The sequence below is a fragment of the Archocentrus centrarchus genome, chromosome 13 (genome assembly GCF_007364275.1).
Source record: "Archocentrus centrarchus isolate MPI-CPG fArcCen1 chromosome 13, fArcCen1, whole genome shotgun sequence".
Classification (NCBI taxonomy): domain Eukaryota; kingdom Metazoa; phylum Chordata; class Actinopteri; order Cichliformes; family Cichlidae; genus Archocentrus; species Archocentrus centrarchus.
Window position 1 is genome coordinate 31,595,967 of NC_044358.1, and position 26,859 is coordinate 31,622,825.

At 42.6% G+C, this 26,859-nt stretch overlaps 2 protein-coding genes across 11 annotated transcripts in view; both read left to right on the top strand.

Moving 5' to 3' along the window:
- The window catches only part of trip12 (thyroid hormone receptor interactor 12), a 49,211-nt gene extending 28,974 nt beyond the window's left edge, over nt 1-20,237 (top strand). For 8 of the 10 annotated variants that reach the window (XM_030744627.1, XM_030744629.1, XM_030744626.1 and 5 more), the window contains 36 exons: nt 936-1,019; nt 1,124-1,219; nt 1,314-1,465; nt 1,692-1,727; nt 1,828-1,923; nt 2,018-2,110; nt 2,205-2,366; nt 2,516-2,584; nt 2,710-2,875; nt 3,472-3,589; nt 3,884-4,040; nt 4,260-4,413; nt 9,161-9,389; nt 9,554-9,672; nt 10,206-10,413; nt 11,570-11,670; nt 11,997-12,171; nt 12,325-12,466; nt 12,670-12,861; nt 13,076-13,227; nt 13,327-13,484; nt 13,709-13,782; nt 13,926-14,125; nt 14,840-14,967; nt 15,230-15,381; nt 15,616-15,758; nt 15,893-16,049; nt 16,185-16,283; nt 16,370-16,484; nt 16,872-17,026; nt 17,149-17,313; nt 17,515-17,679; nt 17,793-17,906; nt 18,055-18,149; nt 18,474-18,577; nt 18,697-18,893. In XM_030744627.1, coding sequence (XP_030600487.1) covers nt 936-1,019; nt 1,124-1,219; nt 1,314-1,465; nt 1,692-1,727; nt 1,828-1,923; nt 2,018-2,110; nt 2,205-2,366; nt 2,516-2,584; nt 2,710-2,875; nt 3,472-3,589; nt 3,884-4,040; nt 4,260-4,413; nt 9,161-9,389; nt 9,554-9,672; nt 10,206-10,413; nt 11,570-11,670; nt 11,997-12,171; nt 12,325-12,466; nt 12,670-12,861; nt 13,076-13,227; nt 13,327-13,484; nt 13,709-13,782; nt 13,926-14,125; nt 14,840-14,967; nt 15,230-15,381; nt 15,616-15,758; nt 15,893-16,049; nt 16,185-16,283; nt 16,370-16,484; nt 16,872-17,026; nt 17,149-17,313; nt 17,515-17,679; nt 17,793-17,906; nt 18,055-18,149; nt 18,474-18,577; nt 18,697-18,893 — 4,922 coding nt within the window. Of the gene's footprint in view, nt 1-935; nt 1,020-1,123; nt 1,220-1,313; nt 1,466-1,691; nt 1,728-1,827; nt 1,924-2,017; nt 2,111-2,204; nt 2,367-2,515; nt 2,585-2,709; nt 2,876-3,471; nt 3,590-3,883; nt 4,041-4,259; nt 4,414-6,200; nt 6,323-9,160; nt 9,390-9,553; nt 9,673-10,205; nt 10,414-11,569; nt 11,671-11,996; nt 12,172-12,324; nt 12,467-12,669; nt 12,862-13,075; nt 13,228-13,326; nt 13,485-13,708; nt 13,783-13,925; nt 14,126-14,839; nt 14,968-15,229; nt 15,382-15,615; nt 15,759-15,892; nt 16,050-16,184; nt 16,284-16,369; nt 16,485-16,871; nt 17,027-17,148; nt 17,314-17,514; nt 17,680-17,792; nt 17,907-18,054; nt 18,150-18,473; nt 18,578-18,696 lie in introns of those variants that run through there. The other 2 variants (XM_030744633.1, XM_030744635.1) reach the window with 2 other exon arrangements.
- Nucleotides 20,238-23,031: 2,794 nt separating this feature from the next.
- The window catches only part of dner (delta/notch-like EGF repeat containing), a 63,035-nt gene continuing 59,207 nt past the window's right edge, over nt 23,032-26,859 (top strand). Inside the window, exon 1 of the mRNA XM_030744474.1 lies at nt 23,032-23,606. Within this exon, the coding sequence (XP_030600334.1) occupies nt 23,259-23,606 (348 nt within the window). The 5' untranslated portion in view covers nt 23,032-23,258. The remainder of the gene's footprint in view (nt 23,607-26,859) is intronic.

Sequence of the window (26,859 nt, forward strand, 5' to 3'; positions counted from 1 at the left end):
GTGTTCCAATCACTTTCATGGCCACAGGTGTATAAACCCAAGCACCTAGGCATGCAAACTGGTTCTACAAACATTTGTGAAAGAATGGGTCGCTCTCTGGAGCTCAGAGAATTCCAGTGTGGTACCATGATAGGATGCTACCTGTCCAGTTGTGAAATTTCCTCGCTACTAAATATTCCACAGTTAACAGTTGGTGGTATTACAACAAAGTGGAAGTGACTGGAAACAACAGCAACTCAGCCACAGACTGGTAGGCCACGTAAAATCACAGTAGGGTCAGCAGATGCTGAGGTGCATAGTAAACAGAGGTCGCCTTTTTGCAGAGTCAATCGCTACAGACCTCCAAACTTCATGTGCCCTTCAGATTATCTCGAACAGTGCTTGGAGAGCTTGATGGAATGGGTTTCCATGGCCGAGCAGCTGCGTCCAAGCCTTACATCACCAATACAATGCAAAGCGTCAGATGCAGTGGTGTAAAGCGACTGGTCTCTAGAGCAGCGGAGACGTGTTCTCTGGAGTGATGAATCACGTTTCTCTGTCTGGCAGTCTGATCAATGAGTCTGGGTTTGGTGGTTGCCAGGAGAATGACTGAAATTCCCATAAATACACTCATAAACTCATTGTGGAAAGCCTTCAGAGTTGAAGCTTATAGTTGCAAAGGATCGGCCAACATCTTATTAAACCGTATGGATTAAGAATGGGATGTCACTCAAGTTCATATACATGTGAAGGCAAATGAGCGAATACTTTTGGCAATATCGTGTATTAAGTAATAATTCATGCTGCAGTTTGAAAACATCCCTTAATTCTTTGATTTGCTAAATTTAATGGGAAGTTGAATCAAATTTATATTCATTTATCTGGGAATGAAAGAGTACAAATGATAATTTGATAACTGTTTTTAAAACTTTTAGTTTTTACTGTTTTATTTCCAGCTTCAAGCTCAGTTGCTGGAGCAGTGGGCATGACCACCTCTGGAGAGAGTGAGTCTGATGATTCTGAAATGGGAAGGCTTCAAGGTATGTTTGAGGAAAAAAACAAAAACCTTCGATATTTCTCATATGATCACAGCCAAAAGGATTCGACCTTTAATATATAAAACTTGCTGTTTTTTGTCCTTAAGCTCTACTGGAGGCCAGAGGTCTCCCCCCACATCTTTTTGGGCCCCTGGGACCCCGCATGTCACAACTATTTCACAGGACCATAGGCAGTGGAGCCAGTAAGTAATGTCTCCTGACACTGAAATTAGCGGTCTTGTTAGGCTCCAAATGTTTCATTAAAAATTTTTTTAAAAATCCCACCCCTGTTTTCAGGTTCCAAGGCTCAGCAGCTGCTGCAAGGCCTTCAGGCCACAGGTGACGAGTCTCAGCAGCTCCAAGCCGCAATAGAAATGTGCCAGCTGCTGGTGATGGGCAATGAGGAAACACTTGGTGGATTTCCTGTCAAAAGTGTGGTGCCCGCTTTGGTAAGTCGTATTCTGTTTGACTGTTTACCCTTCTGTACCGCACAGTCCCCTTTCCAGTTTTTTGAAGCTGTACCTCGCCTGATCATTAATTTGCTGTGAAAAAAATAGTTCCCGCACTTATTTGTGTAATATAAATATTTGTTTAATAGAAAATCAGTTTATTTAATTTTTTTGCACGTTTGATATTTAATTCCATGTAACTCACACACTCAATATTCTTTCACAGATTACACTGTTACAAATGGAGCATAACTTTGATATTGTGAGTATGGCAAACTTTTCTTGCTGTAAATATAACACTTTTTTTGGGGCTTTGTTGTCATGCAGCTGATTATATTCACGGCTTTGATCTGTGCACACAGATGAACCATGCCTCGCGTGCACTCACTTACATGATGGAGGCACTCCCTCGATCTTCTGCTGTGGTGGTCGATGCCATTCCCGTCTTCCTGGAGAAGGTAAAGCATTGCACTTTCTGGCCATAATCACTTGTTAATTCATAACGGCGACCTTCTCGTATGCTAATGGATTGTTCGACTTTCTCGTCTGCAGCTTCAGGTGATTCAGTTCATTGACGTAGCAGAGCAGGCCCTGACTGCCTTGGAGATGTTGTCAAGGCGACACAGCAAAGCCATTTTGCAGGCTGTACGTGCTACAGTTTTTTCATTGTGCACTTAATTTGTCCTCTCTCTGCTAGCCACATTTATTCATAATAATGTTCACATGTCATCCCTTACAGGGTGGGCTTGCTGACTGCCTCCTGTACCTGGAGTTCTTTAGCATTAATGCTCAGAGGAATGCCTTGGCTATTGCAGCCAACTGCTGCCAGAGCATTACTCCAGATGAGTTCCACTTTGTTGCTGATTCTCTGCCACTGTTGACTCAGAGACTAACTCACCAGGTACAATTTTCTTATGTAGGACAATAAACTAGTGCATGCAACAACAGTATATTACACCTGGGGTTTGGGTCAAGCAGTGAGGTAATTTATTTACTTGAATGTTATAAATCTGTTACTTACCCTCAGTTTATTCACTTGCCTTTTTTCAGGATAAGAAGTCAGTCGAAAGTACTTGTCTCTGTTTTGCCAGACTGGTGGACAACTTTCAGCATGAGGAGGTCTGTATCTCAGTCTGTTTCTAGAATTAAGACAATGCTTGGCTTCAGTTGTTTCTTGCTGTTAATATATTTCAATCCACCTGGCCAGCTAACATGCCTTTATGTGTATTTGTTTGAATCAACAGAATCTGTTGCAGGAGGTGGCATCCAGGGACCTATTGACAAACATTCAGCAACTGTTGGTAGTGACTCCTCCTGTGCTCAGCTCGGGGATGTTCATCATGGTTGTGCGCATGTTTTCACTTATGTGCTCCAACTGTCCATGCCTGGCAGTGCAGCTTATGAAACAGAGTGAGTAACCTTTGCTCACACCCCAGTAAGTCACACAGTACTCAGACCCTCTGACAATATTTTTTTTCCTTTTTGATTTTATTCTGTATTTACTTCATGAGACAGAGAATTCTCTTAGATTTAAAAGTTGCTAGTAGATGCAGTCCATTTTTATTCCCTCAAAGTTTTTTACACTAGCAAGGGATATAAATCCTATTCTGTCTTAGATTTTAAAATAAGGGTTAAATTTTAAATGATCAGAAATGTACTTTTGGGATTTTAATCTTTTTTTTTTTTTTTTTTGTATTGCCTGTCATAGTAGTCCTAATAACAGCTACCCCAGCCTGAATAGTAAAGCAGACCCTTTTAACTGCTGTGAAGTTGCTCACGTTGAGACCTTATGCAGTGTTATTTGCTAACACAGCTAACAGTTGTGACAATAAACATGTACTTTGTGTATTTTTTGTGAATGTTTGCAGTGCTGTGGTTCTTTGTAAATCATTTACAAAGAAATTTGCAACCAAAACTTTTTCTTTAATTCAGTGCACATTTCATTGACTCATTTACTTTAATTAGTGGTGTGTTATGTGTATGTGTTATCTTTTTCTTCTAACTAGACATAGCAGAGACACTGCGTTTCCTCCTGTGTGGAGCGTCAAATGGCAGCTGCCAGGAACAGATTGAATTGGTACCCCGGAGCCCCCAGGAGCTCTACGAACTGACCTCGCTAATATGGTATTGCTGTGAGCACACTGGATAGTGTGGCAAAAATGAAAGGCTAGCAGATATACAGACACCTGTTTAATGTTTTTACTTGGTTTCCTGCGAAGTTTATTAAAACTATGGGCCCCAACTTGTTTTACCACATTAATCAGTTAATCAGATTTACTTTCTCTGTTTTGGCTACAACTGCCAGATAACATCACAGAAGAGAGTGTTACTAAACGTGCATGTCTTCTTGTCATTTGATGATCATCTTTGTCTAACATAGTTTTGTACCTTTCTGTAATCTCTATTTTTCCCTTTCAGTGAGCTGATGCCCTGCTTGCCCAGAGAGGGCATCTTTGCAGTTGATGTGATGCTGAAGAAGGGCAGTGTCCAGACAACAGAGGGAGCAATCTGGCAGTGGAGGGATGACCGGGGACTTTGGCATCCGTACAACCGCATTGACAGCCGCATCATTGAGGTAGACATTACTCTGTTATTAGTATGTTATGTAGTATATTTAATCAGTGATGAAATATTGATTCTTAAATTTATTAAAAGTATCAATAAAGGATGAACAATGAATTAACATTTTTAAAATGTTACCTGACAGCTGTCCGATTAGTGTGTTAGGATTGTGTGTGGGTGTGGATCTGTCATACTGATACCGGGTGTATTTGGTGGTGGTTCTGCTCTATAGACAGCCCACCAGAATGGGGAGGATGAGATCAGCTTGTCAACTCTGGGCCGCGTATACACAATTGACTTCAACTCTATGCAGCAGATCAATGAAGACACAGGAACAGCACGTGGTATCCAGAGGAAGCCTAATCCTCTTGCTAACCCAAACACAGGTATTACACTTTGCAAACTAGATATGTGTGAGGATGGGTGTATGTTATTAGAGGATGAAATGGGAAGAAGTGGGTTGACCCATTTCGGGCTCATAAAGGAGGGGTCCTTTGAAAATCTAAATAAGCTCTCAGCACCTGATGAGCAAAGGTTTATTTTCTATTTTGCTTCTGAGGGTGGCAGCTATAATCAGCTTGGAGTCACACAGCTATATTTCTAACAGTGACAGTTAATGCCAGTGCAGTGTTTTAGGGGTCCAGCAATACATGCATTTGTCCTTGCCTGTTTGGTATGCTACACTGGCATTTAATGTGTTTTTGTTTCAGTGCACCTTGTTACACAAACAGTTACTGAAAAGAATGGCACTACCAGTCAGCTATTGCATACCAATGCTGGACGCATTAGCTTATAATGTGTAGCTACTGCTGCTATTTAGCATTAGCTTGCTAATGCTAAACACTAAATGCCATGCCCACTTGCTAATTCAGTGATGGTGAACATTAGATCAATCGAGCAATTATTCTTTTTGCATATAAACTAGAAGAGTTACACTTAAATATCATCCATTCAACATTTCCCAGAGTGCCTTCCACGAATCGGTTTGCAGATCTCACGTGAAAAGCAAACAAAAACATTATAATCCAGGTGTTTCATCGATCCGATCAGCTGCTAACAGCACTTCCTAACTTGGACTGTCCATCACATTGTTAGCATGAACCATCACATTTTTAATGCAAGCCACTATGACAACAGGAGGTGTCGACATTTTGCTGGGAACTGTAGTTTTTTTTTTTTTTTTTTTTTTTTCCTTCTTTCTCCAAGGCCTCTCACAGCGCCTGGGATTTTATGTTTAATAGGAAGCCCAAAATTGTCCTTTTGAGCTCTCTTTTTCCTCTACTTTCCCCCCAGTTTCACACTGGTTGCCATTTTGCTTTCTGTAGCCCTGCAAAATCAAGTGTGTACAGGACCATTGTGAGATCATGAATGCACATTGTGAATTAAACTGGCTGTACTCAGTGGTAGATAGCAAATTAGAGTGAAATAATACTATAGTACAGTGATCTAGCCAGGGGGGGGGGGGGGGGGGGGGGGGGGGGGGGGGGGGGGGGGGGGGGGGGGGGGGGGATAAATCGGTCTGGTATCGGCGACGGGGTGGAGAGCGTTGGGTGCACACCTGCTTGCTAATTGCAGTGATGGTGAAGAGTTTCGATAGCAAACCAGTGAAATTCTCAGCCCGGTGGAAGACAACCTCAGCATGGTGTGGCACATAGGCGATCAACCCCTGTCTAGAACCCCAAACTAAATAAATGACTAAAAAGTGTAATAAACCACAAAGGAATTGAAAATCTTCTTGTAGCCCATGTTTTTTGTGGATATAGAAATGCCATAGTTATATCCCTCAAAATTGTAAATGAAAAAGTTGCACAAAAGCCTTTCCAAACCACAGAAAATTTGTGTGTTCATAACTTAATTTTTAAGATACTTGGTTTTATAAACTGTAGCAACAATGACAGTTTGCATAAATACAGCATGTACATCAAAATAAACTACTTACAATAGTGCAGTCAAAGCTCTAAGTGTCCCAGGAGCTTATATACAGAAAGATACAAAGTCAAACATTACTTTTCAGTAATAGCAGTGGATAGGCCCCGTGACATTTCCTGTCCACGATAACACACCGAGGAACTTTACATGCCCCACACATGAAGCAGTTCACTTCACAGCCTGAACGTCCTGTGTCCCCTGTCTGGCATTTTTTGTTGTGTTTTGTTTTTTATTTTTGGGCCAGCTTCTCCCTCAACAATTGCAGCAGAGATGTGCTGATAGGTCTCTGGGACTGGTCGGAAGGGCACCCCACAGAGCTCAGCTGTCAACTGTTCCTGGAAGGCCTGGTGCATCATTGGCTGCTGCTCCAGTCTGCCACACAGCTCCGTGCTGAGTAAATGGCTGTTTGTTACAGCATTGTCAATAAAATGATGCAGCACTGTCACATACCACTTACTGCTCTGTTTTCATGAGGAATAGGAGCCAATCAGCTGGTCTGCCAGGTCATCTTCTTATATAAAGTGGTTGTAGTTCTTCACAGCCAATGGCACGGCTCTGTTTTCCACCAACCTTGTGCACTCTTTTTACGTTGTCCCCTGAGAAAGCAGAGTAGAGAGTGGAGCATATACTTGCCTCCCTCGTGTCCATCCACTTGATGATAATGAGAGCTCCCTGATCCACCTGATTGTCCCTCGTGGAGAATGTTTTGTCTTTGGTTTTTGTCTTGTGTCCTGAAATGTCCCATGGGCTCCAAACCCCAGGTCATAAAGGTGGCAGAACAGTGCTGGGCTGGTATAAAAATTATCTCAATAAATGTGATATCCAGATTCTAGGTAGTTTTGTTGATGTGCGTTTAAGCGAGATCATGGCATCAAATGACATCCCCATTTACCAGAGTAGATCTTGTATATATGTTGACATCAGCAGTGTAGCCTGTGTTAGAAAGCACAAAAATTTTTATCCTCGATTTTGTTGGTGTACTGCTTCAGGGCAGTTCTGATTTCAGTTTATACCATGCACTCATCTACAGACAGGTTTTGCTGGGGGTGATAGACAGCTTTGCAGGCTACACGTAAACTGTCATACAGGGGGTGTATTCTGTGCAGTCATAATCGTCTGTACCTTTTCTGCAGTCTTTGAGGGCATCTTCTGTAGGGTCACTCATATGCATGTTCTAAGAGATGGTGAGGAACCCGTCTCTATAGAATGACCTCAGAATGATATGACACATGGAAGATTAAACTGGCATGCTAAAAATCTGACCTTTGGCAGCTTCAGAATCTCTATGTACAGTGTTATCCCAATGTATGGATACATTTCAGCCCCTGTGAGCTCAACTCATTTGAATATTTTTGCCCACAGCAATATTTTTTGCCGCATTTTTGTTTGTGTTGGAATAGTGTTATGACGGCACCCCGGTCAAAGTACATCCTGAACAGCTCAGATGGAGATGGATTGTCCACATATCCTGATAGAGGCGACTGTATACTGGCCTTCCTTTGGGCAGGAAATGTGGTGGGGGATGGGACAAGCTGTCAGACTCATTTCACTTTTCCAGGGATCTACATCACCAGAGAGTCTCTCTGACCTCAAGCGCTTGCCTCTGTTTGCTGGAGGCCAACTCCTTCCCCTCCCTCTACCTCCCTCCAGAGTACTGGGTGCCTTACTGGAGCAGGAGACCTCAATTTCCTCCTCTTCAACATCATTAAAACTGCACACCAAAGCAGTTGCACGGTGTATTAGATGTGTTCAGTTCGAGAGTGATAATGATACCATTTGGCCTAAAATTCTTTTGGTTGTATGTTTTCTTTACTTTTCTCTAACTCAAAATGAACAATATTTCATGACACAGCTCTATCCCTTCAATGAAGTTTGTCTCCACTGTTAGCAGAATCTGAACCAGATAAGTAGACTGAAAACCACGTGATGGCTCATGTTGACAACGTGGTGGCATATATTCCAATTGATGAGAGCAATGTAGCGCATGCATCTATATTATAATATTTTTGCTGTGTGTGCTTTTTACTTGATTTCTGCAAATCCATTAGTGAAAGGAAAGGGCACTCTTGGGACACGTTGAATGCATGATATCCTTCTGACACCCGAGGAAATGAATCTTTCAGTTTGCTGTGGTTTTTTTTTGGTGACCACTACAGAGGCCAGAGGTCTCAGGAGGATATATAAGTGTAACTCCTCCAGTTTTCTATGCAAAAAGAATTGCGCTCTCATTTGGTTGCAATTCTACCAGCATTTAAAATGGATATGCAAAACGAAGTGCGGGCGTTCCATTGGGCATAAAGGGAGCAGGGAGAGGCCTGCTATAGTCTGCCTTCATGCATGTATTTTAGTCACTGGGAATTTTCAGCTGCCCTGGAATTGGTGATCACCAGCAATGAATGGACTTGCAGGGCTATAGAGCGTTACTTGAGTCACGGCCCAACAGATGCAGGTCTAATGCTGACATTCTTATTTTACTTATTTTTATGTCTCTGTACTGGTCCCAGCCATGTGTAGAGCCAGTATATTTTCAGATTGTCTGTCACCACGTACCCATGTGCAATCCTCACGAACACATTTGCGTTGACCACATGAATTAGCTGATGTGCTTTGGCTACTGTTGATGTTTTAGTGTAAGGATTCTCCCATTCAACATGTGAGAGTCTCAACAAACATGAATGGAAACTGCACCTTGACTGATTGGTGAAGCCACATAACCACCAAAGTCTAAACATACAGCTGCAAGGTCATCGTTCTGGTTTCTTATTGACTAAATGAGTGTGCAGACCAAACAGTTGCTCCAAACAATGATCTGTTTACATCATGCATTTTAACTTTAGCAATTAAGTACTCCGCCATGCTTCATCCCCCCCCCCCATTTACTCACACACGCATTCACTCCAAATCCGGCTAAACTTCCATGTAAGGTACTCCCCTGATGTTCACCTTGGTTTAGTGTTTAATGGGACCCAGGGATCATACCCAGCTTTAACTGTAACAGGAAGAATGATGGCCATTTTTGTCAAGTTATTTATATATATTTTTTTATTATTAAATATTCTGTGGTACCAAAGGGGCGAATATAAAAGTAAGGTACATGCCATGACTTTTCTCTACTGTAAACATCTGCAATATGTTATCATTACTTACATACTGAGCATGTATGTTTGATGAAATAAACGTGACCCGTTCACTGTCCGTCATCAGGCAGTCACCAGGAGGTTCGTCGAGAAGATGCACGAGCCCAGTTGATGAAGGAGGACCCCGAACTGGCAAAGTGCTTTATCAAAACTCTGTTTGGGGTCTTGTATGAGGTGTACAGCTCATCGGCTGGCCCTGCCGTCAGACACAAGTGCCTTAGAGCCATCCTCAGGATCATCTACTTTGCTGATGCAGAGCTGCTGAAGGATGTGCTGAGGAACCATGCTGTGTCCAGGTAACAGAGCATGTACTGACATTAAAACAGGATCTGATGGTGGTCTTAGAGTAGGTTAACTTCTAAGGAATTAAAAACGGAATTATTTTAAAGAAACGAAGGGACTAATGTTGCCAGTGGAGTTTAAAGTAAATTTATTTGTGTTTATATGTTTATTTCTACAGTCACATTGCCTCCATGCTATCCAGCCAAGACCTGAAGATTGTAGTGGGTTCACTGCAGATGGCTGAGATCCTCATGCAGAAGCTCCCAGATGTCTTCAGTGTTTATTTCAGAAGAGAAGGTAGTGTATGATCCCACGGAGAACTCGAATGTCTGTCTGCTCGCCAGAAAGTTGAGACAACATTTTGTAAAATGCTCAGCAAGTTTGCTCTGAACACGTTTTAAACTGGCACTTTTTGTGTCAGTCTGTAAAATGTCATGGCTAAAAGTATGTTTGTACATGCAAATTGTAAAAGCTTTAGATGTTAGGATTCATATAATAAGTCTTTTTTTTTTTTTTTTTTTAACCTTATTTAGCCTTAATTGATTAAAAACATAATTTTACTAATCTAAGTATTGCTATAAGTGACATGGCAAGTATTTTGCTGCAGTTTGGAAATAGTGTATTATTCCTGCAAGTTGTATTGATGCTGGTGTTTTCCTTTGGGTTTATTTCCTGGTGTGTTATTCCTTGCATTGCTTGAAATTTAAATTGAGTCCCAGTCGTCAGCCCAGATCTATGCTTAAATGCCATGAAGCTCTGTATTGTGCTTCTTTGAAGGCTTTGTTGTAATATTCATTTTTGTGTTTTTGTTTGTTTGTTTTTTTCTAAAGGTGTAATGCACCAGGTGAAGAATCTGGCAGAGTCTGAGAGCTTTCTAGTCACTAGTCCCCCAAAGGCTTGCCCTAGTGGCACTGCCAGTCTCTGCACTACCACCATCAGCACTGCATCCACCACATCTGCTAATAATACAGCTCCTGACCTGGGCTCACCCAGCTTCCAGCACAGCATGGACGACTCACTGGACCTCAGCCCTCAAGGGTGAGTCTGAGGCCATATTTAACTGTGGTTTGGCTAGCTAAGGAAACGATATAAAAACACTTTTCTCTCAGCCTAAACAGATTACAGAATATATTTTCTGCTATTAATGGATGCTACTATTGATCAATACGTTATAGGGTATGTGAAATAAAGTTTTCACTGGACATTATTCAGGATAAGTAGCAGCCAGGTGTTGCTAATTAAATGCACTTGATTAACCAGTCCTCAGCAAGTCTGAGCATCTCTGTCAATGCAGAAGTTTTGACAGTTTGCAGGTCTGGAGCATTCAGAAGCTACTTCCACAGGAGTGGACATCCCAGCAAATTCACCCCAAGGTCAGACTGTGATGCTGAGAGAGAATGCAGAAAAAACCTGAGAGCTACATCTCAGACTCTGCAGTGTTTTAGGTTCAAGACAGTACAATTAGAAAAAGCCTGAACAAGATTGGCTTGTTTGGCAGCGTTATCAGGAGAAAGCCTCTAAAAAGAACATGGCAGCACAGCTTAGGTTTGCAGAGCTGCAGCTGAATGTTCCAGAAATATTGTGGTTTAATGTCCTTTGAACAGACAAGACCAAAGTGGAGATGTTCAGGCATAATGCACAGCACCACGTTTGGTGGAAAGCATATCAGCACAAACACCTAATACTAAATGTCTTGCATGGTGGTGGACAGGTGATGATTTGGGCTTACAGCCACAGGACCTGGGCACCTTGTAGTCATTGACTGTGAGCTCCTCTTTATACCAAAGTGTTCTAGAGTCAGACGTAGGGCCATCTGTCTGACATCTAAACAGGACAGTGGTCTCAAGCACAGCAGCAAATCTACAACAGAATAGCTGAAAGAGTCCAAACCTCAATGTGACTGAAATGCTGTGTTGGGACCTTCAGAGAGCTGTGCATGAATGAATGCCCACAAACCTCAATGAAATATAAAGTAACGTGGTAAAAAGAGGGGGGGGCAAAATTCCTCCGCAATAATCTGAGAGACTGAAAAAAAAAAAAAATTATAGCTGCTAAAGGTGGTGCTACTTAGAGCCCTGTGAAAACACTCTTTTCACATGACTGTATATCAGTAGTTTTATTTAATGAATGAGCAAACCTTTTTACAACCACAAGAGCATTATATAAATAACTTAACTAACTCTCCTCCACATAGGCGGTTAAGTGATGTCCTAAAAAGGAAACGACTACCTAAAAGAGGGCCTAGAAGGCCCAAGTACTCACCACCAAGAGATGATGATAAAGTAGACAATCAGGGTAAGTGTTACTGTCTTTATATGTTTGATGCTTAAAGTTGTCCACTAGATCCATTTTGAGGCACGCAAACAACTCACAACATCGACAAATTATTTTAATATGTTTTAGATATAATATTACTGTTGATGCATATGTTCAGTAATACCTGCCAGCTAATATCTAGTGTTGAGCAAAAAGGCAGTTAAGTTGTGAACACTGAATTGTTTAGTTGCACTTTGTGGATTTATTTGTTTTCTTAACAAAGAACCCCAAACAATCTAAATATATAATAATCAAATATATTTATTTATATTCTTTGATGACGACTCTCTTGTTCTTCCTTGCAGCTAAGAGCCCTACCAGTACTCAGTCACCCAAATCATCCTTCCTAGCCAGTCTCAATCCCAAGACATGGGGGAAGCTGGGTGCTCAGACCAACAATGCCAACTCAGAGCCCTCACGCACAGCGGGAGTGAGTGGTCTCGCAAGAGCCCCTCCCAAGGACTCAATTTCAAATAACAGGTACTGTCATGAGTTAATGAAGACAGCTTTGCTTTGTCTTTACTCCTCTATCATCCAAATCACTTTAATGACTTAATGTCAGGTTATCAGTGACAAGCTAATATGTAAACCCTTGAATTTAATCAGTGAGTTATTTATTTTGTCATATTGTAGAGACAAAATAAAGGCCTGGATCAAAGAACAGGCAAGTAAGTTTGTGGAGCGCTACTTCAACTCTGAAAATGTGGATGGCAGCAACCCTGCACTGAATGTCCTCCAGAGACTTTGCACAGCCACTGAGCAGCTCAACCTGCAGGTAAAACATCCACATTGCCTGGAAAAAGTGCATGTTATTGAACAATTAGCAACACATCTTTAAAACAAAATTGCCAACACATTTAAAGCTAGTTACCATATGTAATGCAAGAAGAAGATAGAAATTGTATTTGTTGGTGACAAAGTAACTGTATTGAACGTTACACCCCATAACTGACACATTTTATATGATGCATTTCCCAGGTGGACGGTGGTATGGAGTGCCTAGTGGAGATCTCCAGTATCGTGTCAGAATCTGATGTGTCGTCTTTTGAGATCCAGCACAGTGGGCTGGTGAAGCAGCTGTTGGTCTACCTGACAGCCAACACAGACAGAGACTTGCTGAGTCGTGACGTGCGGCTTAAAAGGTTCCTCCATGTGTTCGGTGGCTGTCCGGTGAGCGATCAAAACATAAATTGCTGAGAAGATGCTTACACTGTCAAAGATTAAAAGTTCTGCAGTGATCAGTTTTTAAAATAAACTGTTTATTTTCATAAATGTGTTTGCTCTAAGATGGTGGAAACTGCACATTGGCAACCTATTTTGTGTTTGCTGTCTGTTGATTTCTCAAGAATTTTCCCCTATTTATTTCCTGTACTTTGTTTTTCAGCCTCCAGGAATGGAGCCCTTAGGTCGCCTGGACCCAGCTGAGAATGCACCTTACCTGGCCATGGTGCACAAGATGAACAGCTGTCTGAGCCAAATGGAGCAGTTCCCTGTCAAGGTGCATGATTTCCCCAGTGGCAACGGCAATGGCAGCAGGTCTGTGGCTTTACATATGTTTTGTTTCCAACTATTTATACACATTTTAAGTGTTTAATTTACTTCTTAAAAACTGAATGATACTCTCTCTCCTACCAGAGGATCTCAGGCACTCAAGTTCTTTAACACACATCAGCTCAAGTGTCAGCTGCAGAGACACCCGGATTGCACTAATGTTAAACAGTGGAAAGGCGGACCTGTGAAGATCGACCCCCTGGCCCTGGTGCAAGCCATTGAGCGGTATCTGGTTGTCAGAGGTGAGAGACTGCTCACAGAGGAAGAGTTATAGATGAATGTATGTTCACATAGGAAGAAACAAACATTTGCTGAATGTTTATGCTGGCTTATGCCTCAACCTCACTTGAGAACACTGTCCTAAATTTGCTTGTCCAAGTCACCAAAAGTTCTTTATACCACCACCCCACCCCCTCTAGAATTCATTGCTAGGTTGCATTGTAAATTTGAAATCTTGTCTCTACAGGATATGGCCGAATCAGGGAAGAAGATGAAGATAGTGATGATGATGGTTCAGATGATGAAATAGATGAATCTCTGGTATGTGATTCCATTCATGCCAAATAAGGGTTATATTTGTGCCTGTATATAAAATCCTCTATAAATGTCCATCTTTTGGTTGTTTTTTTTTGTTTGTTTTTTTTTTAAATAAATACACCATATGCAATTTCTTGACTACTCAGGCAGCACAGTTCCTGAATTCAGGCAGTGTACGTCACAGACTGCAGTTCTACATTGGTGACCACCTGCTACCATACAACATGACTGTATACCAGGCTGTACGGCAGTACAGTCTACAGGCAGAAGAAGAACGCGAGTCAACAGATGATGAGGCAAACCCGCTTGGCCGAGCTGGCATCTGGACCAAAACGCACACAATATGGTATGTTTTTTTTGTTTTGTTTTTTTAAATGTAATTAATTAATTAGTTTATTTTTGAAGTAATAACTGCTCTGAACATTTATTTGAGCACTTATTTTGAAGCATTATCTAAATATGCTTTCCTTTCGATGGTCACCTGGATACAAAACCTGCACATGTAAGAATCTCATGTCCAGTATGATCAAATAAGAAACCCTTTAAGAGATTTTAAACTGTTGGACTGTACTGTTCTAGTTGCTCTAGAGCAGGGTTGGGCAACTCCAGGCCTCGAGGGCTGGTGTCCTGCAGGTTTTAGTTGTGTCCCTGATCCAACACACCGGAGTCAAATATAGAAGTCATTAGCAGGACTCTGGAGGACTTGACTGCATACTGAGGAGGTAATTCAGCCATTTGATTCAGGTGTGTTGGATCAGGGACACATCTAAAAGCTGCAGGACCTCGAGGCCTGGAGTTGCCCACACCTGCTCTAGAGTCACAGGGAAAGAAATGAAACCGTCAGTACTCAAAGCACATGGATGTCTTTAATGTCCAAGTCGCCAGCCTGTCGCAGAAAAAAGACACAACCATTCACACTCACATTCACACCTAAGAGCAATTTAGAGTCACCAATTAACTTCACTAACTGCATGTCTCTGGACTGTGGGAGGAAACCAGAGTACCTGGAGAAAACCCACGCAAACACAGGGCTTTTTTTTCTTTCCCCCCATCTTCACAGGTATAAGCCTGTGAGGGAGGACGAGGATGGAAGCAAAGATGCTGTGGGTGGCAAGAGAGGACGAGCCCAGACTGCTCCCACCAAAACCTCACCCCGCAATGCCAAGAAGCAGGATGAGCTGTGGCATGGTGAGAATTTTGGATGTCTGAGGAGTAAGGCTTTGTGCTAGATTAAAACCCAGTGCTCTGAAATACTGATGCCATTGGCATGTAAATATGGCAAGACATACAACATTCTTGTAATTAGACACCAAATGTTAAATTTTCCTCTGCTCAGCAAAGTTTAGCTGTGAAATCAAAAAGTGAGTGAGCAGATCAGTGGTCTCCTTGTTCTGTTTCTAATGAATCTAGAAGTGTACAGTTTGATTAAAACTATTCCCATTGCTTCCAGATGGTGTATGTCCCGGCGTCATCAGTCCCTTAGAGACATACCTCACTTCGGAGCCACCAGAGACCATAACTTTTGATGACCCTTCTTTAGAGGTCATCCTGCTGCTGAGGGTCCTGCACTCCATCAGTAGATACTGGTTCTACTTGTATGATGTAAGTCTCCTTTGGACAGGGTTATGGCAATAAGGAAGTTGCTGTGGGTCACTTTGTTTTTGTCCAAGTTGCATGTTGCTTTGAAAGGTTAGAGTCCGCGACTACATTTTAGTATTTAGACTACTAAATAGTGCCCTTTAAAATGTGTTTTCACAGGCCTATAGGTCATTATAATTGTTCATAGTTTTATGACATAAAAAATTAACATTGATCATTTATTTTGTTGTTGTACAGAATGCTGTGTGTAAGGAAATTATCCCTACCAATGAGTTCATTAACAGTAAACTGACAGCCAAAGCCAACCGTCAGCTACAAGACCCCCTGGTCATCATGACAGGAAACATCCCCACTTGGCTCATTGAGCTTGGAAAGTCCTGGTAAGTTTCACACTGCTGAATGAAATGAGAATAGGAAATACCATCTTTAATCTTTTTTTTTTTTTTTTGTGTAAAGCATCATTGCACATGTTATGCTATGGTTTATAACACAGAAATTCTTTTTCTCTTTGCAGCCCCTTCTTCTTCCCCTTTGACACTCGTCAGATGTTGTTCTATGTAACTGCCTTTGACCGTGATAGAGCAATGCAGCGCTTGCTGGACACAAACCCTGAGATCAACCAATCAGATTCTCAGGACAGCAGAGTTGCACCACGTCTCGACAGGAAAAAGGTGCAGTGTACCACATTGAAACGTTGTGTTGTACTGTTGCATCTCTTGGAATCCGCATTTTGTATCCTGCAACCTGCTGATGGTGCAACTCAGTAGCTGCTATAAGTCATATGATTACTTCTCTTGTGTTTTCAGAGGACGATAAACCGTGACGAGCTCCTAAAACAGGCAGAGTCTGTAATGCAGGATCTTGGCAGCTCCAGGGCAATGCTTGAGATTCAGTATGAGAATGAGGTACATTTAAGTTCATGCGTTCCGGATACTGAAACTCTGAAAGTGAATTGGAGCAAAGTTTAAATTTTTTTCCCTTCTCCCTTCAGGTGGGCACAGGTCTTGGTCCCACTCAGGAGTTCTATGCTCTGGTGTCTCAGGAGCTTCAACGGGCCGATCTTGGTCTTTGGAGAGGCGAAGAGGTCACTCTGGCCAATCCTAAAGGTACCACCTCATATCCTGTAACTGATCCAACACACAGACTGTGATGAAAAGGGCTGTTAAATGACATGAGCCTGCTAATATGAAACTCATTAGTGAGTCTTCATCTCATTAGTCAGACATTAGTGAAATTGCTTAAATGTGGATTTTGAGGGATGATGTCACCGATTTGAATTAATGCAGTGTCACATCTTGATGCACGCTCGATCATCTGGGTAAGAAAATCCCAGATAGTTGATTCTGTTCATCTCGACATTGAGAGAAACATTTTGTCACTCATCCAAGTGACCTGAATGAGTGACTTTCTGGCATTATCAGTTGTCAGTTTGCGCTGTATATAAAGTTACACTATATGTATTAACGTTCCATGACCACCATCTTGTTTTGCAGGGAACCAAGAGGGAACCAAGTACATGTTCAGCTCCAGAGGACTGTTTGCTGTTCCCTTCGGCAGGACGACCAAACCAGCACACATAGCCAAAATCAAAATGAAGTTCCGTTTCTTAGGAAAGCTAATGGCCAAAGCCATTATGGATTTCAGACTGGTAAAGCCTCTATTTTCATCTCCTACACACCATTTAGTGTGCGTAGCCTGTAACATTTACACATTACAGCTGACTTCCTGACCCGTTTTTTTTTTTTTTTCTTCTTCACTCCTCTTCTCTAGCTGGATCTGCCCTTGGGGCTGCCATTTTATAAGTGGATGCTACGACATGAGATGACTATAAGCTCCCATGACCTAGTGAACATTGATCCTGGTGTTGCCAAGTCCATCCAGCACTTGGAGGATATTATCCGCCAGAAGAAGAGGCTGGAGCAAGACCGATCACAGGTAGAGCGCAGAAAGCTTGAATGAATTTATACCAGAGTATTGTGCTGTGGCTCTGCATTTGTTCCACATTTAGAGCTTGACAATTCTCACCTCCATTGTGCATATGACAGTGTTTCTTTCTTTTAGGCTGCATGTCATACCCATAGCCGTTCTTTCTCTTTTTTCTGCTAAGCCGAGTTTGTCCACATTTGTTTGCATTAGACAAGAGAGACTCTACAGCAGGCTCTCGAGAGCCTGAACATGAACGGCTGCTCAGTGGAGGACCTGGGTTTGGACTTCACCCTTCCAGGATTCCCAAACATTGAGCTGAAAAAGGGCGGCAAAGATGTCCCAGTCACCATCTACAACCTGGAGGAGTACCTCAGGGTATTTGTTTTTGTTTTGTTTTTTTGTTGTTTTGGGTTTTTTTTGGGGGGGGGGGCTCCCACTTTCATACATTTTTGTCACTGTTCTTAATCTTTTACTTTCTGTCCCTGTAGTTGGTTGTGTACTGGACTCTAAATGAAGGCGTGTCCAGACAATTTGAGTCATTTAGGGAAGGGTTTGAGTCAGTCTTCCCCTTACATCACCTGCAGTATTTCTACCCCGAAGAGGTAAGAAAGTTCTTGTTTTCTGCCTTTCTTGTTGTTTTAATATGTCAGCGTTTTAGGAATGAATGATTGATGAAAATGTGTCAAATAAATCCTGTCCTCATAGTGTGCATTTTTCCCTCCTTTCTGATTTTATTTGCTCAATATTTAGCTTGACCAGTTGCTGTGTGGCAGTAAGTCAGAGACGTGGGATGTCAAGACGCTGATGGAGTGCTGTCGACCGGACCACGGATACACACACGACAGGTGAGACCCAGAGCTGAAACAAAATACCAGACTTATACAATCTTAAAATAATTTCTCTGGCCCTGAGTTTTGGGTCATTGTAAATTTCAGCATTCCTCAGTATTTATGCTAACAATATGACTGACAGTTGGCTGGTGGTAGCAAAGGATAATCAAAAATTCCACATTTCTGACTCTTCCAGGAAATATTTTGACTCTCGTTTCCAGTAAACGCAGTGCAGTCAGTTGCACCAGTTTACCATCATTGCAAAGTGGAGGCGTATTTTTGACAGTTTTAGATTACAGTAAAATATGGCTTCATTATCATTTCATCCTGTTTTTGCAGCCGTGCAGTTCGGTTCCTGTTTGAGGTATTGAGCAGCTTTGATGCTGAGCAGCAGAGACTCTTTTTGCAGTTTGTCACAGGAAGCCCAAGACTGCCCGTCGGAGGTGAGTCACATCATACACACACTCATCATTCAAGGGGATCGACATGTGACATTTAATCAAGTAAACTCAAATGTGTTTGTACTGCCCACTCTCACCCAACTGTTGCCCTCCCCTGTCAGGTTTCCGGAGCCTGAACCCACCTCTGACGATTGTGAGGAAGACGTTCGAGTCGACGGAGAATCCAGATGACTTCCTCCCCTCAGTCATGACCTGCGTCAACTACCTGAAGCTGCCTGACTACTCCAGCATAGAGATCATGCGAGAGAAACTGTTGATTGCGGCTCGTGAGGGCCAGCAGTCTTTCCACCTTTCCTGATCTCGCCACATCTCACATTCAAATGCCTTCTACAGCAACTGATGAAATCATGACTTCCTTCTTAGTTTTTTTGTAATCACACACATTAAGGCTCAGTGTACGGCCTTCTTGTTAGAGAAAGCAGCTTGCAGAAAAATTAAGACTTTAAATATATATTTGCTGCCCCTGTCTCTCTCTCTCAAAAAAAAAAGGAAGGGTGTTCCATGATGCAGAACTTAAAATATAAAAAAAAGAGAGTAAAATCTTATATCAGTAGTTGAGTAATGTTAAAAAGATGGAACCATCTGGGTGACATTTTAAATTGCTATGTGATATTTAAACAAAAAAAGAAAAAAAAAAAGGGATGTCTCCTCTCCAGGGTGGTGGACAAACATCACTGGGTCATGAGGAGGAAGGGGAGTGGGAATGGGTGGGGGAGGGTCCATTGAGCAAGCTAGGTTTACTTTAGCTCCAAAGATCATTTGTACAGACAAATTTGCAGACTTTGCTCATTCTACACATTTGATAGAATAGCTCTTTGTTTTCACGTCTCCCCTCAGTTCGACCGTTCGCATTTTGTTCTGTATTATATTTGCCCCAGTTCATGTGTTGCTTTTTTTTTTTCTTTTTTATTATTATTATTTTTTTTTTTGGGTTTGGCTTCCCCCTCCCCTCCAGTGTGTCTTTGCTTCAAGTTGTGGAAATGAAAGTTGCAGTTGGTTGAATGCGGGTAGCAATGAGCCCATAATATCTTTTTTTTTTTTTTTTTTTTCCTCCTCCCTCTACCCAAAGTTGAGATTGTGTTCTGGCCTCATTATAGAGAGCTTCAGCTCAAATAAAGAGTTGTAACCAACGTGTTGACCAGGTAAATTTGTTTTGCTCTTATTTTAATAGAGTTGGTGTCTTTCTGTTGGCTCCTACCGGATGCGTAGGGTTATCTTGGTAGACCAAGCTCTGAGCAACCCTCAACACATGATGTAGCTGGGCACAAAGTTTGGCTGGTCTCATTTTATTGTTTCATGGCCAGATAGCATTTCAAGGTCATTTCTGGAATAAAATATATATGCAGTTTCACCCCCCGTTTGAAGTGGGAATGTCTGCTTAACCTTTTTTTTTTTTTCTCTTTTTTTTTAAGTTTTCTATATTGTCTTTATTTCTTGCTGTAGTTGATTATTTTTTTTTCTTTGCACTGCTGGCTTGGAACAAACTGTGGTGTGCACCTGCAGTCTGTAGCCAGGGGAGGGCGCCACTGTATGCTCTCCTGGCCCCAATGTTCATGTGCTGGTTTCTAAGATCTGCAATAATTTACTGCATCAGGTTCATGTTTTTACCTGAACATAAATAAAAGTAACTGTTTGACTCATATTTGCTCATTGTTTTATTGCTCCATCTTGCCGTTGCTCTGGGACGTTGTAGCCAGCTGGTTATTTCAGATGTGGTTCTTGAACAGTTTTCAGGGGATCATCAAACATTTTTCCAAGACTTGTCACTCTGGATCATGGGACCCCACTCCACTCCACCAAGTGTAAGCGATTTGCCATGGAGACTGTAACTACTTAAGGCTCACCTGTCTAGTCTTGTTGAAGAACAAATCTTTGCCTGGCACTGTTTTCCCGACTCGAGTTAAGGCTTTGATTTAACATTATATAAGGTGTGTGGGTGTGAGGTGAATACCTCACACTGCACCACTGGAACATTCATTATGGAAATGGGGAAAGTTCAGGCCATGGATGGCATTAACAGCCAAAAGGTCTTGTATTGATTACAACAGCCTGCAGCTGTTTTAAGAAACTGAGGGCATCAATCTTACATTATGGACAAGGTCAGAGTGCCAAAATTTATTAATATTGCTTCTAAATTTAATTGTCCATTTCTTTTTCTGACTAAATTTTATATTTGTAATACAATAAATGCTCAGACACTCTACCCTTGAGAGAGACAAATACCCTGACTCTATTTGTAAGTATGGATTAAGGTCCAAGTGTGCTCGATACCTGCCTTTTACTTGATCTTTTGTGCTCCGTACCAGAGATTTGCATGTACCGTATTTTTCGGACTATAAGCCGCTACTTTTTTCCCACGTTTTGAACCATGCGGCTTATAGCCCGGTGCGGCGTTTCTGTGGATTTTTCTTTAACCACCAGGGGGCTCTTTAGCAGGATATGAATCATGGGACGTCAAAGTTGGAAATCAAAGAAGAAAGCGCCAACAAGTGCTAGCAGCAGGCACAAAAGAGATTTTTTTCAAACTCCCTCATCATGGAAACCACAAAAAGAACTTCCTATGATGCCGCTTTTAAGTTGAGGGCTATCGACCTGGCACTACAGGAGGGAAATAGAGCCGCTGCACGTAAGCTCGGCGTGAACGAATCAATGGTGAATTGACTTGTTATAACTCAAATTTGGGGTTGTCTGTCCCCCTCTGCTGAGTGCCGAGTAATTGTGGAAAACCGAGAGCGGCGGAGATACCAGCGGCTTATAGCCCGGTGCGGCTTATATATGTACGTTTCCAGTTTTTTCCAAAAAATTTGTAGGTGCGGCTTATAGTATGGTGCGCTCTATAGTCCGGAAAATACGGTATATTAAACATTTGGAGGATCTGACCCATTGTTTGTGGATCATCCAGGGGCCTAGGTTTTCATCATTACCGTGGTTACTTATGTTTTAGACCTAACCTGCTCTGGAGCATGTTATGTTTTGAGATCAACAGGTACAAAATCAACACCTACTGACCAATCAGTTCTGTTAAATGAGCCTGTTAAATCTGCCTATAATTGAACCACCTGCCTCATGCATCTGAATTTGAATCCACCAATCAGAAGCAAGCTACTTCAAGGTGTGTCTTTCCCTTCAAAAAGAGAGTGGTACACAGAGAAAAATCCTGCTGACCTACCCATAAACAACAGGTCACCACGCAAAAACTGTAGGTCCCAGTGAAAATGTTTTTTACGCTATGAGCACCAGGATATCTTAGTGAAGCAGTCTATACCACAAAAATTGAGCAAGAAATGGCAGTTTAAAACGTGCCTCCATTTTGGCTTTTCCCCCAAAGAAAGGAGAAAAGTAAACATTGGAGTAAATGTCAAATGTGGAGGGTACTCCTGAGACTCTCAGGCTCCTAGTTTAAATTCTATAAATGGCAGAGTTTTGAAAAGGTAATTTTCTTAAAGAGCGCAACCATAGCTACATTTTGAAGTATAAATTGTGTGGATAGACCAAAATTTGTGGGAGTAAAAAGAGCTGAAAGAGAAAAAAAAATTGAAAAGTAAAACAACTCAAGTTCTTCAGTGGGTGATGATGTCTCCACTCTAAAGGCCCTCCATAGAAAACCATTGAAATTTCTGAAAATGTCATCAAACTTAAACGGTCACTGCTTAAAAACTGGAAAAGATATCAACAAGCCAAGAATACCTGAGTAGTTCAAGGTCTTTGGACCCATTTAAAGTTTGAAATTTTTCTCTTTCTTGTTCAAAATATGCTGAACTAGTTAACTGTCAAAGTAGGGTGGGTTTGATAAGGATTTCAACGCTAAAACAGGGGTTTTTAATTCATTTTAAAGCAGCTCTAAACATGTCTGTGCTGTTGTGATTTGGGAAGCCTGAATAACCCTTTTATCAGCACACATGTTTTTAAATAACTTTAGGGATTAAGTTTTAGGAGCTTTCTTCAACATGCCAGCCAAACTTGATCAGCATGATTCCGCAGTTTTCAGGCTCAGAGTGCATCATCTCCCTTGTGGTAATGCCGCCTGTTATCACTAGAAAGCAGCCAATCATTTGGCAAAGCTGATGAGAATTTTCTTCCACCAGTACCAACCTCGTTTCCTCCTCCTCCTCCTCCTCCTCTGCTTTCCCTGAATAATAGCTTCCTCCCTGACTCTTTGGAGGCCAAACTCCAAGAAGAGGATATGGATGATGAGACTCTAAATGAGGAAGGTGCAGTACTCCTCTCCACTGTTTCTCTGCACAGTAAGGCAAGCCAGGAGAGAGAGTGTGCATGAAGGTGGTTGGGAGGGGGTAGGGGCGAGTGTATGTGTGTGAGAGAGAGTGTCGTCAGCAATCCTCGTCACTGTGACTCGGAGACAGAAAAAAGCAGAGAGCCCTCCCCTTCTCTCGCATCTCTACCTTCTCTCCATCAGCCAGTCTCCTCTCAGTCATTCTACCTGCGCACAGCTGAGGCTCAACATCCTAACAGCCTGTCTCCTCCTCCTCCACCCCCCGTCTCTCTTTCACGCACACACATTTTCTCACACACCTCTCAGTTGCTGCTGAGCCCAGCCATCAGCAGCAGCAGCAGCTCTGAGCAAAGAAGCAAAAGACACACACAACCCCCCCCCCCCCACAAAAAAAGAAAGAAAAGAAAAGAAAACCAGACTAAGAGGATCAGGATGAGGATGACTGTGTTCAGTGTGCCGGCAGTTCCCTGCTGCCGTCCCACAAAGAACGCAAGGAGCTTCACATCCCCCCTGCTTCTTACCCTCCTACTCCTGACCAGCAGCGGCAGCAACAGCAGCAGCATCGGGGCCGTCCCCTCTCCTTTCCAGCTGGCCCCGGACACCCCGGCACCGGCCGAGCCCACCCCGACCCAGGCCACACCTCGCCCGGACCCCAGCGAAGGCCGACCCTGCCTCAACGGGGGATTCTGCTTGGCCCTTCTCCCCTCGGCTGGCAGGCCAGAGGACATCTGGGAGTATGCGTGTACATGCAACCAGGGCTTCACTGGACGCAACTGTGAGGTATTTATTTTTTAAACCTTTTTCTACCCATGACACCCGATGGAAAGTGAACAGTCCCTGTAAGTGATGCTTTTGCTGGAGAAGATTTCATATACTGAGTGAGCACAAAGTAGAGGACAAGAAGTAGCGCAAGTTTGTTTGGCAATTTTGTTGGTCGTGTGGAGAAAACTGGCACTATGTGTCACTTACTGTATGAGCACGGTAGGATAATGTTAGTTTGGTTTAGTGTGCACTTATATTGTTAAAGGAATCCATAATTATTTTGATTGTGTGAACCTTCACTGCTATTGTATGATCATAATCAAGGTTCCACCTAAGATTATGTGGATGATAAACCAGCATCATGTATGCATGTTAGACTAAGATCAGGGTACACTGTAGTGCTCCCTGCTGTTTGCCGATGGTGATTTAATCAAAGCATGTGCTATCACTGAGACATGGAGACGAGTGCTGCGTTGCTGTGGCAACAGGAAGGAAGAGCGGCAGCAGTGTGATGCGAGTGAAAACTATAAATGTGTGTGTGACTAATATATTTATATGTACCATATATAAAGTATGTATAAGTTGTTGAGTATATGTTATGAAGCACTTTTTGATATTTGCATGCTCTGTTTTGAACTGAAGTCAGTGCAAAGTTACAGTTAATGGTGAATGTTCACCGGGATGTAAACTCAAGTATGGGTGAATTTATTAACACCAGGGATGCAGATGATTGGGGGCAAGATGATCCACACTGCATTCAATTAACTGCATCTGGACATCTGGCTGGTGATGAATAAGAGGAGAGCTGCTCCACTACATCTCATATTCCTGAAGAGACTCGTGTCTGTCAGGGCACAGTTAGGTTTACTTCATGGCATCATTCAAAGCAGCATAAGTCAGAGGTAAATTAAGAGCCCACGGGCAGGAACAAGGCATCAGTACCATGTTAACATATCGGTGGAGCAGAGTTGAAGAGTTGTTTCACTCCACCAGAAGACAGTTTTGATGAGCGAGAAATGATTCGTTAACAGGAGTCTAAAATGACTGAATTTTTCCATTCTTTTCCTTTTCCCTGATGTTGACCTACACATCAGCTCCACCTTTGTACTTCTGACTAAGCCCTACCCCCCCCCCCCCCCCCCCCCCCCCACACACACACACACACACCTTCTTTTTCTCAATTCCGCACGTTTCTGATTTTCACAAAAATCTGGTCTTCTGCTGGATTACATGAGCTTCATTTTGAAGCTTATAGTAAGCGAGCTGTGGCTGAGCATCTGCAGCATTAGGCTCAATAGGCAGCCAGGCTCCTGAGTCATGCTGGGGTGAAAGAGAGCATTCGCCAGCAGCGGAGAGGATAAATGAGTCTGCCGCAGCACCACGGAGGGGAAACGGCAAGGTGACTGGGTGAACCTTAGCAGAATCACCAACAGGTGGCAGCCATATCCTCCCTAGTGTTTGCACCTATGCATACAGAACATTTCCTTACAAAGCATAAGTGTCCATGCATGTATGTCAGAAGACAGGTACTAGCATGATCTAAATCTTTCAGTGGAGTGTTTAGCCAGGGGCATGATAACTGTCTCCTTGGCTGTCCTGGTTTTAACTCTCAGATTAGAAAGCAGCACTTTACCTCTGCAGCCTGCTCCACTGCTACTCTGCCCCACACAAACCACAGAGGACGATGTCATCACACCAACTGAGCTGAGGTTGGACATTACACGCTCTGGGGGGCAAAATTTAATGCAAAGAGGAGAAAGCACAGTGTTCTGTTCTGCTGCAACATAATAGGATACATATCCTACTTATGCGCCACAGCTCAAGCCCGGCACAAGATCCGAGCCAGACTTTGGGGTGGGGGTTGGTGGGTGGGGTCATTGATTGCCTCGCTAACATCTTGCTTGTTTCTTCTCCATGGAAACTGGAGCAGCAGTCAATTGAGATTTAGTAAATGACCTGACTGGCTGAGCACGGAGCTGGTTTGCATCTCCGGTCCTGTGCATGCGTCACAACGCAGATGGTCCAGTGACAGAGGAGGAGGAGAGACTGAAGAGGAGACAGGGCAAAGTAGGAGGAGAAGGAAGTGGGAGGGAAATGGTAGCACCCCAAGGAATCAAAGAGAAGAAAGGAAGGAGAAAGGAGAATAAGGGACAGAAAGTTAAGAAGGTGTTCTTACAAAGGTTTTGGAGCTCAGTCATGCACTCAGCCTCCTCTCAGCTTTCCTCCTCTTTTAACCTAAGCTCTGTGTCCAACCTGTGGCGCTGCTCACAAAAGCACTGAACTGAATCTGTGAAACCAAACTTGTATAGGGTGTTTAGTTTTAAATCTTTGTTATACTTCGGAATATTTTGCGACATATTTTAAATTCTCTGGCTAATCCCGCTTTGTGACTTACCCCCCTGGCAGTGTGTTATATACTGCTCTAATCAAAGCAAACCAGTGCAAACCACAGCAGCAGGCAGCATGGGGGAAATAAAAGCTCTGTGTTTAACTGCCTGGTTTTTAATATTTGCCTGCACCTTTTTTTTTCTGGATAGCAGCCTGTAAGCTGTCCTGATGGAATTTACTGCCACTGGCCTTTCTGCGAGTTATTAGCTGCTCAGCTGCTCACTTATTCATTACTGAAGGGCCTGTTGTGCACCCTGATGGATTTGCTAGCTTGCTCTACAACACAGTAGGGCTGTTACAGCACAAAACAGCCATCCATCATGAAGCACGTTCATGGAGCTCTTGCTGCATGGGTTACTCAGCCAGTCAGCTACTGTATATTAAAGCAGTGGATCATAACAGAATTTGCAGACTAAACTACAGCCCTGGCATTATAAACACAGAATTCATTTTTATTTGCTGCTTTTCAGAGAGAGTGGTGGTAAGAGAGGTGATATGTAGCACATGGGTTATTAGTTTCTACAGCAGGTTTGCCCCAACTTAATAAGCTCATATGAGCATGTCAGAGCTGTGAAGAACTAGAGGCGCTCCAAGTCTTTTGATGACGATCTTTTTAGATCTCAGCTGAAAGATTTGCCAATCATTATTCTCGCTCATTACCTACTGATGCTTTCTCAGTTCTGCTGTTACATAAGCATAATTTAAGCCTTCAGGCTTCCTTGCACCTTGCTCCCCTTTTCTACAATCTGTGGCCTTGTGTAAAAGCACATTTAACCAGTGGAAGGTTAGCTTAGCATAAAATACTTCAAACATAAATGAGCTCCTAATCTGCACATAGGCAGATTTAGGGGTCACCAGAGTGGATCATCTGCCTCCATCTGTC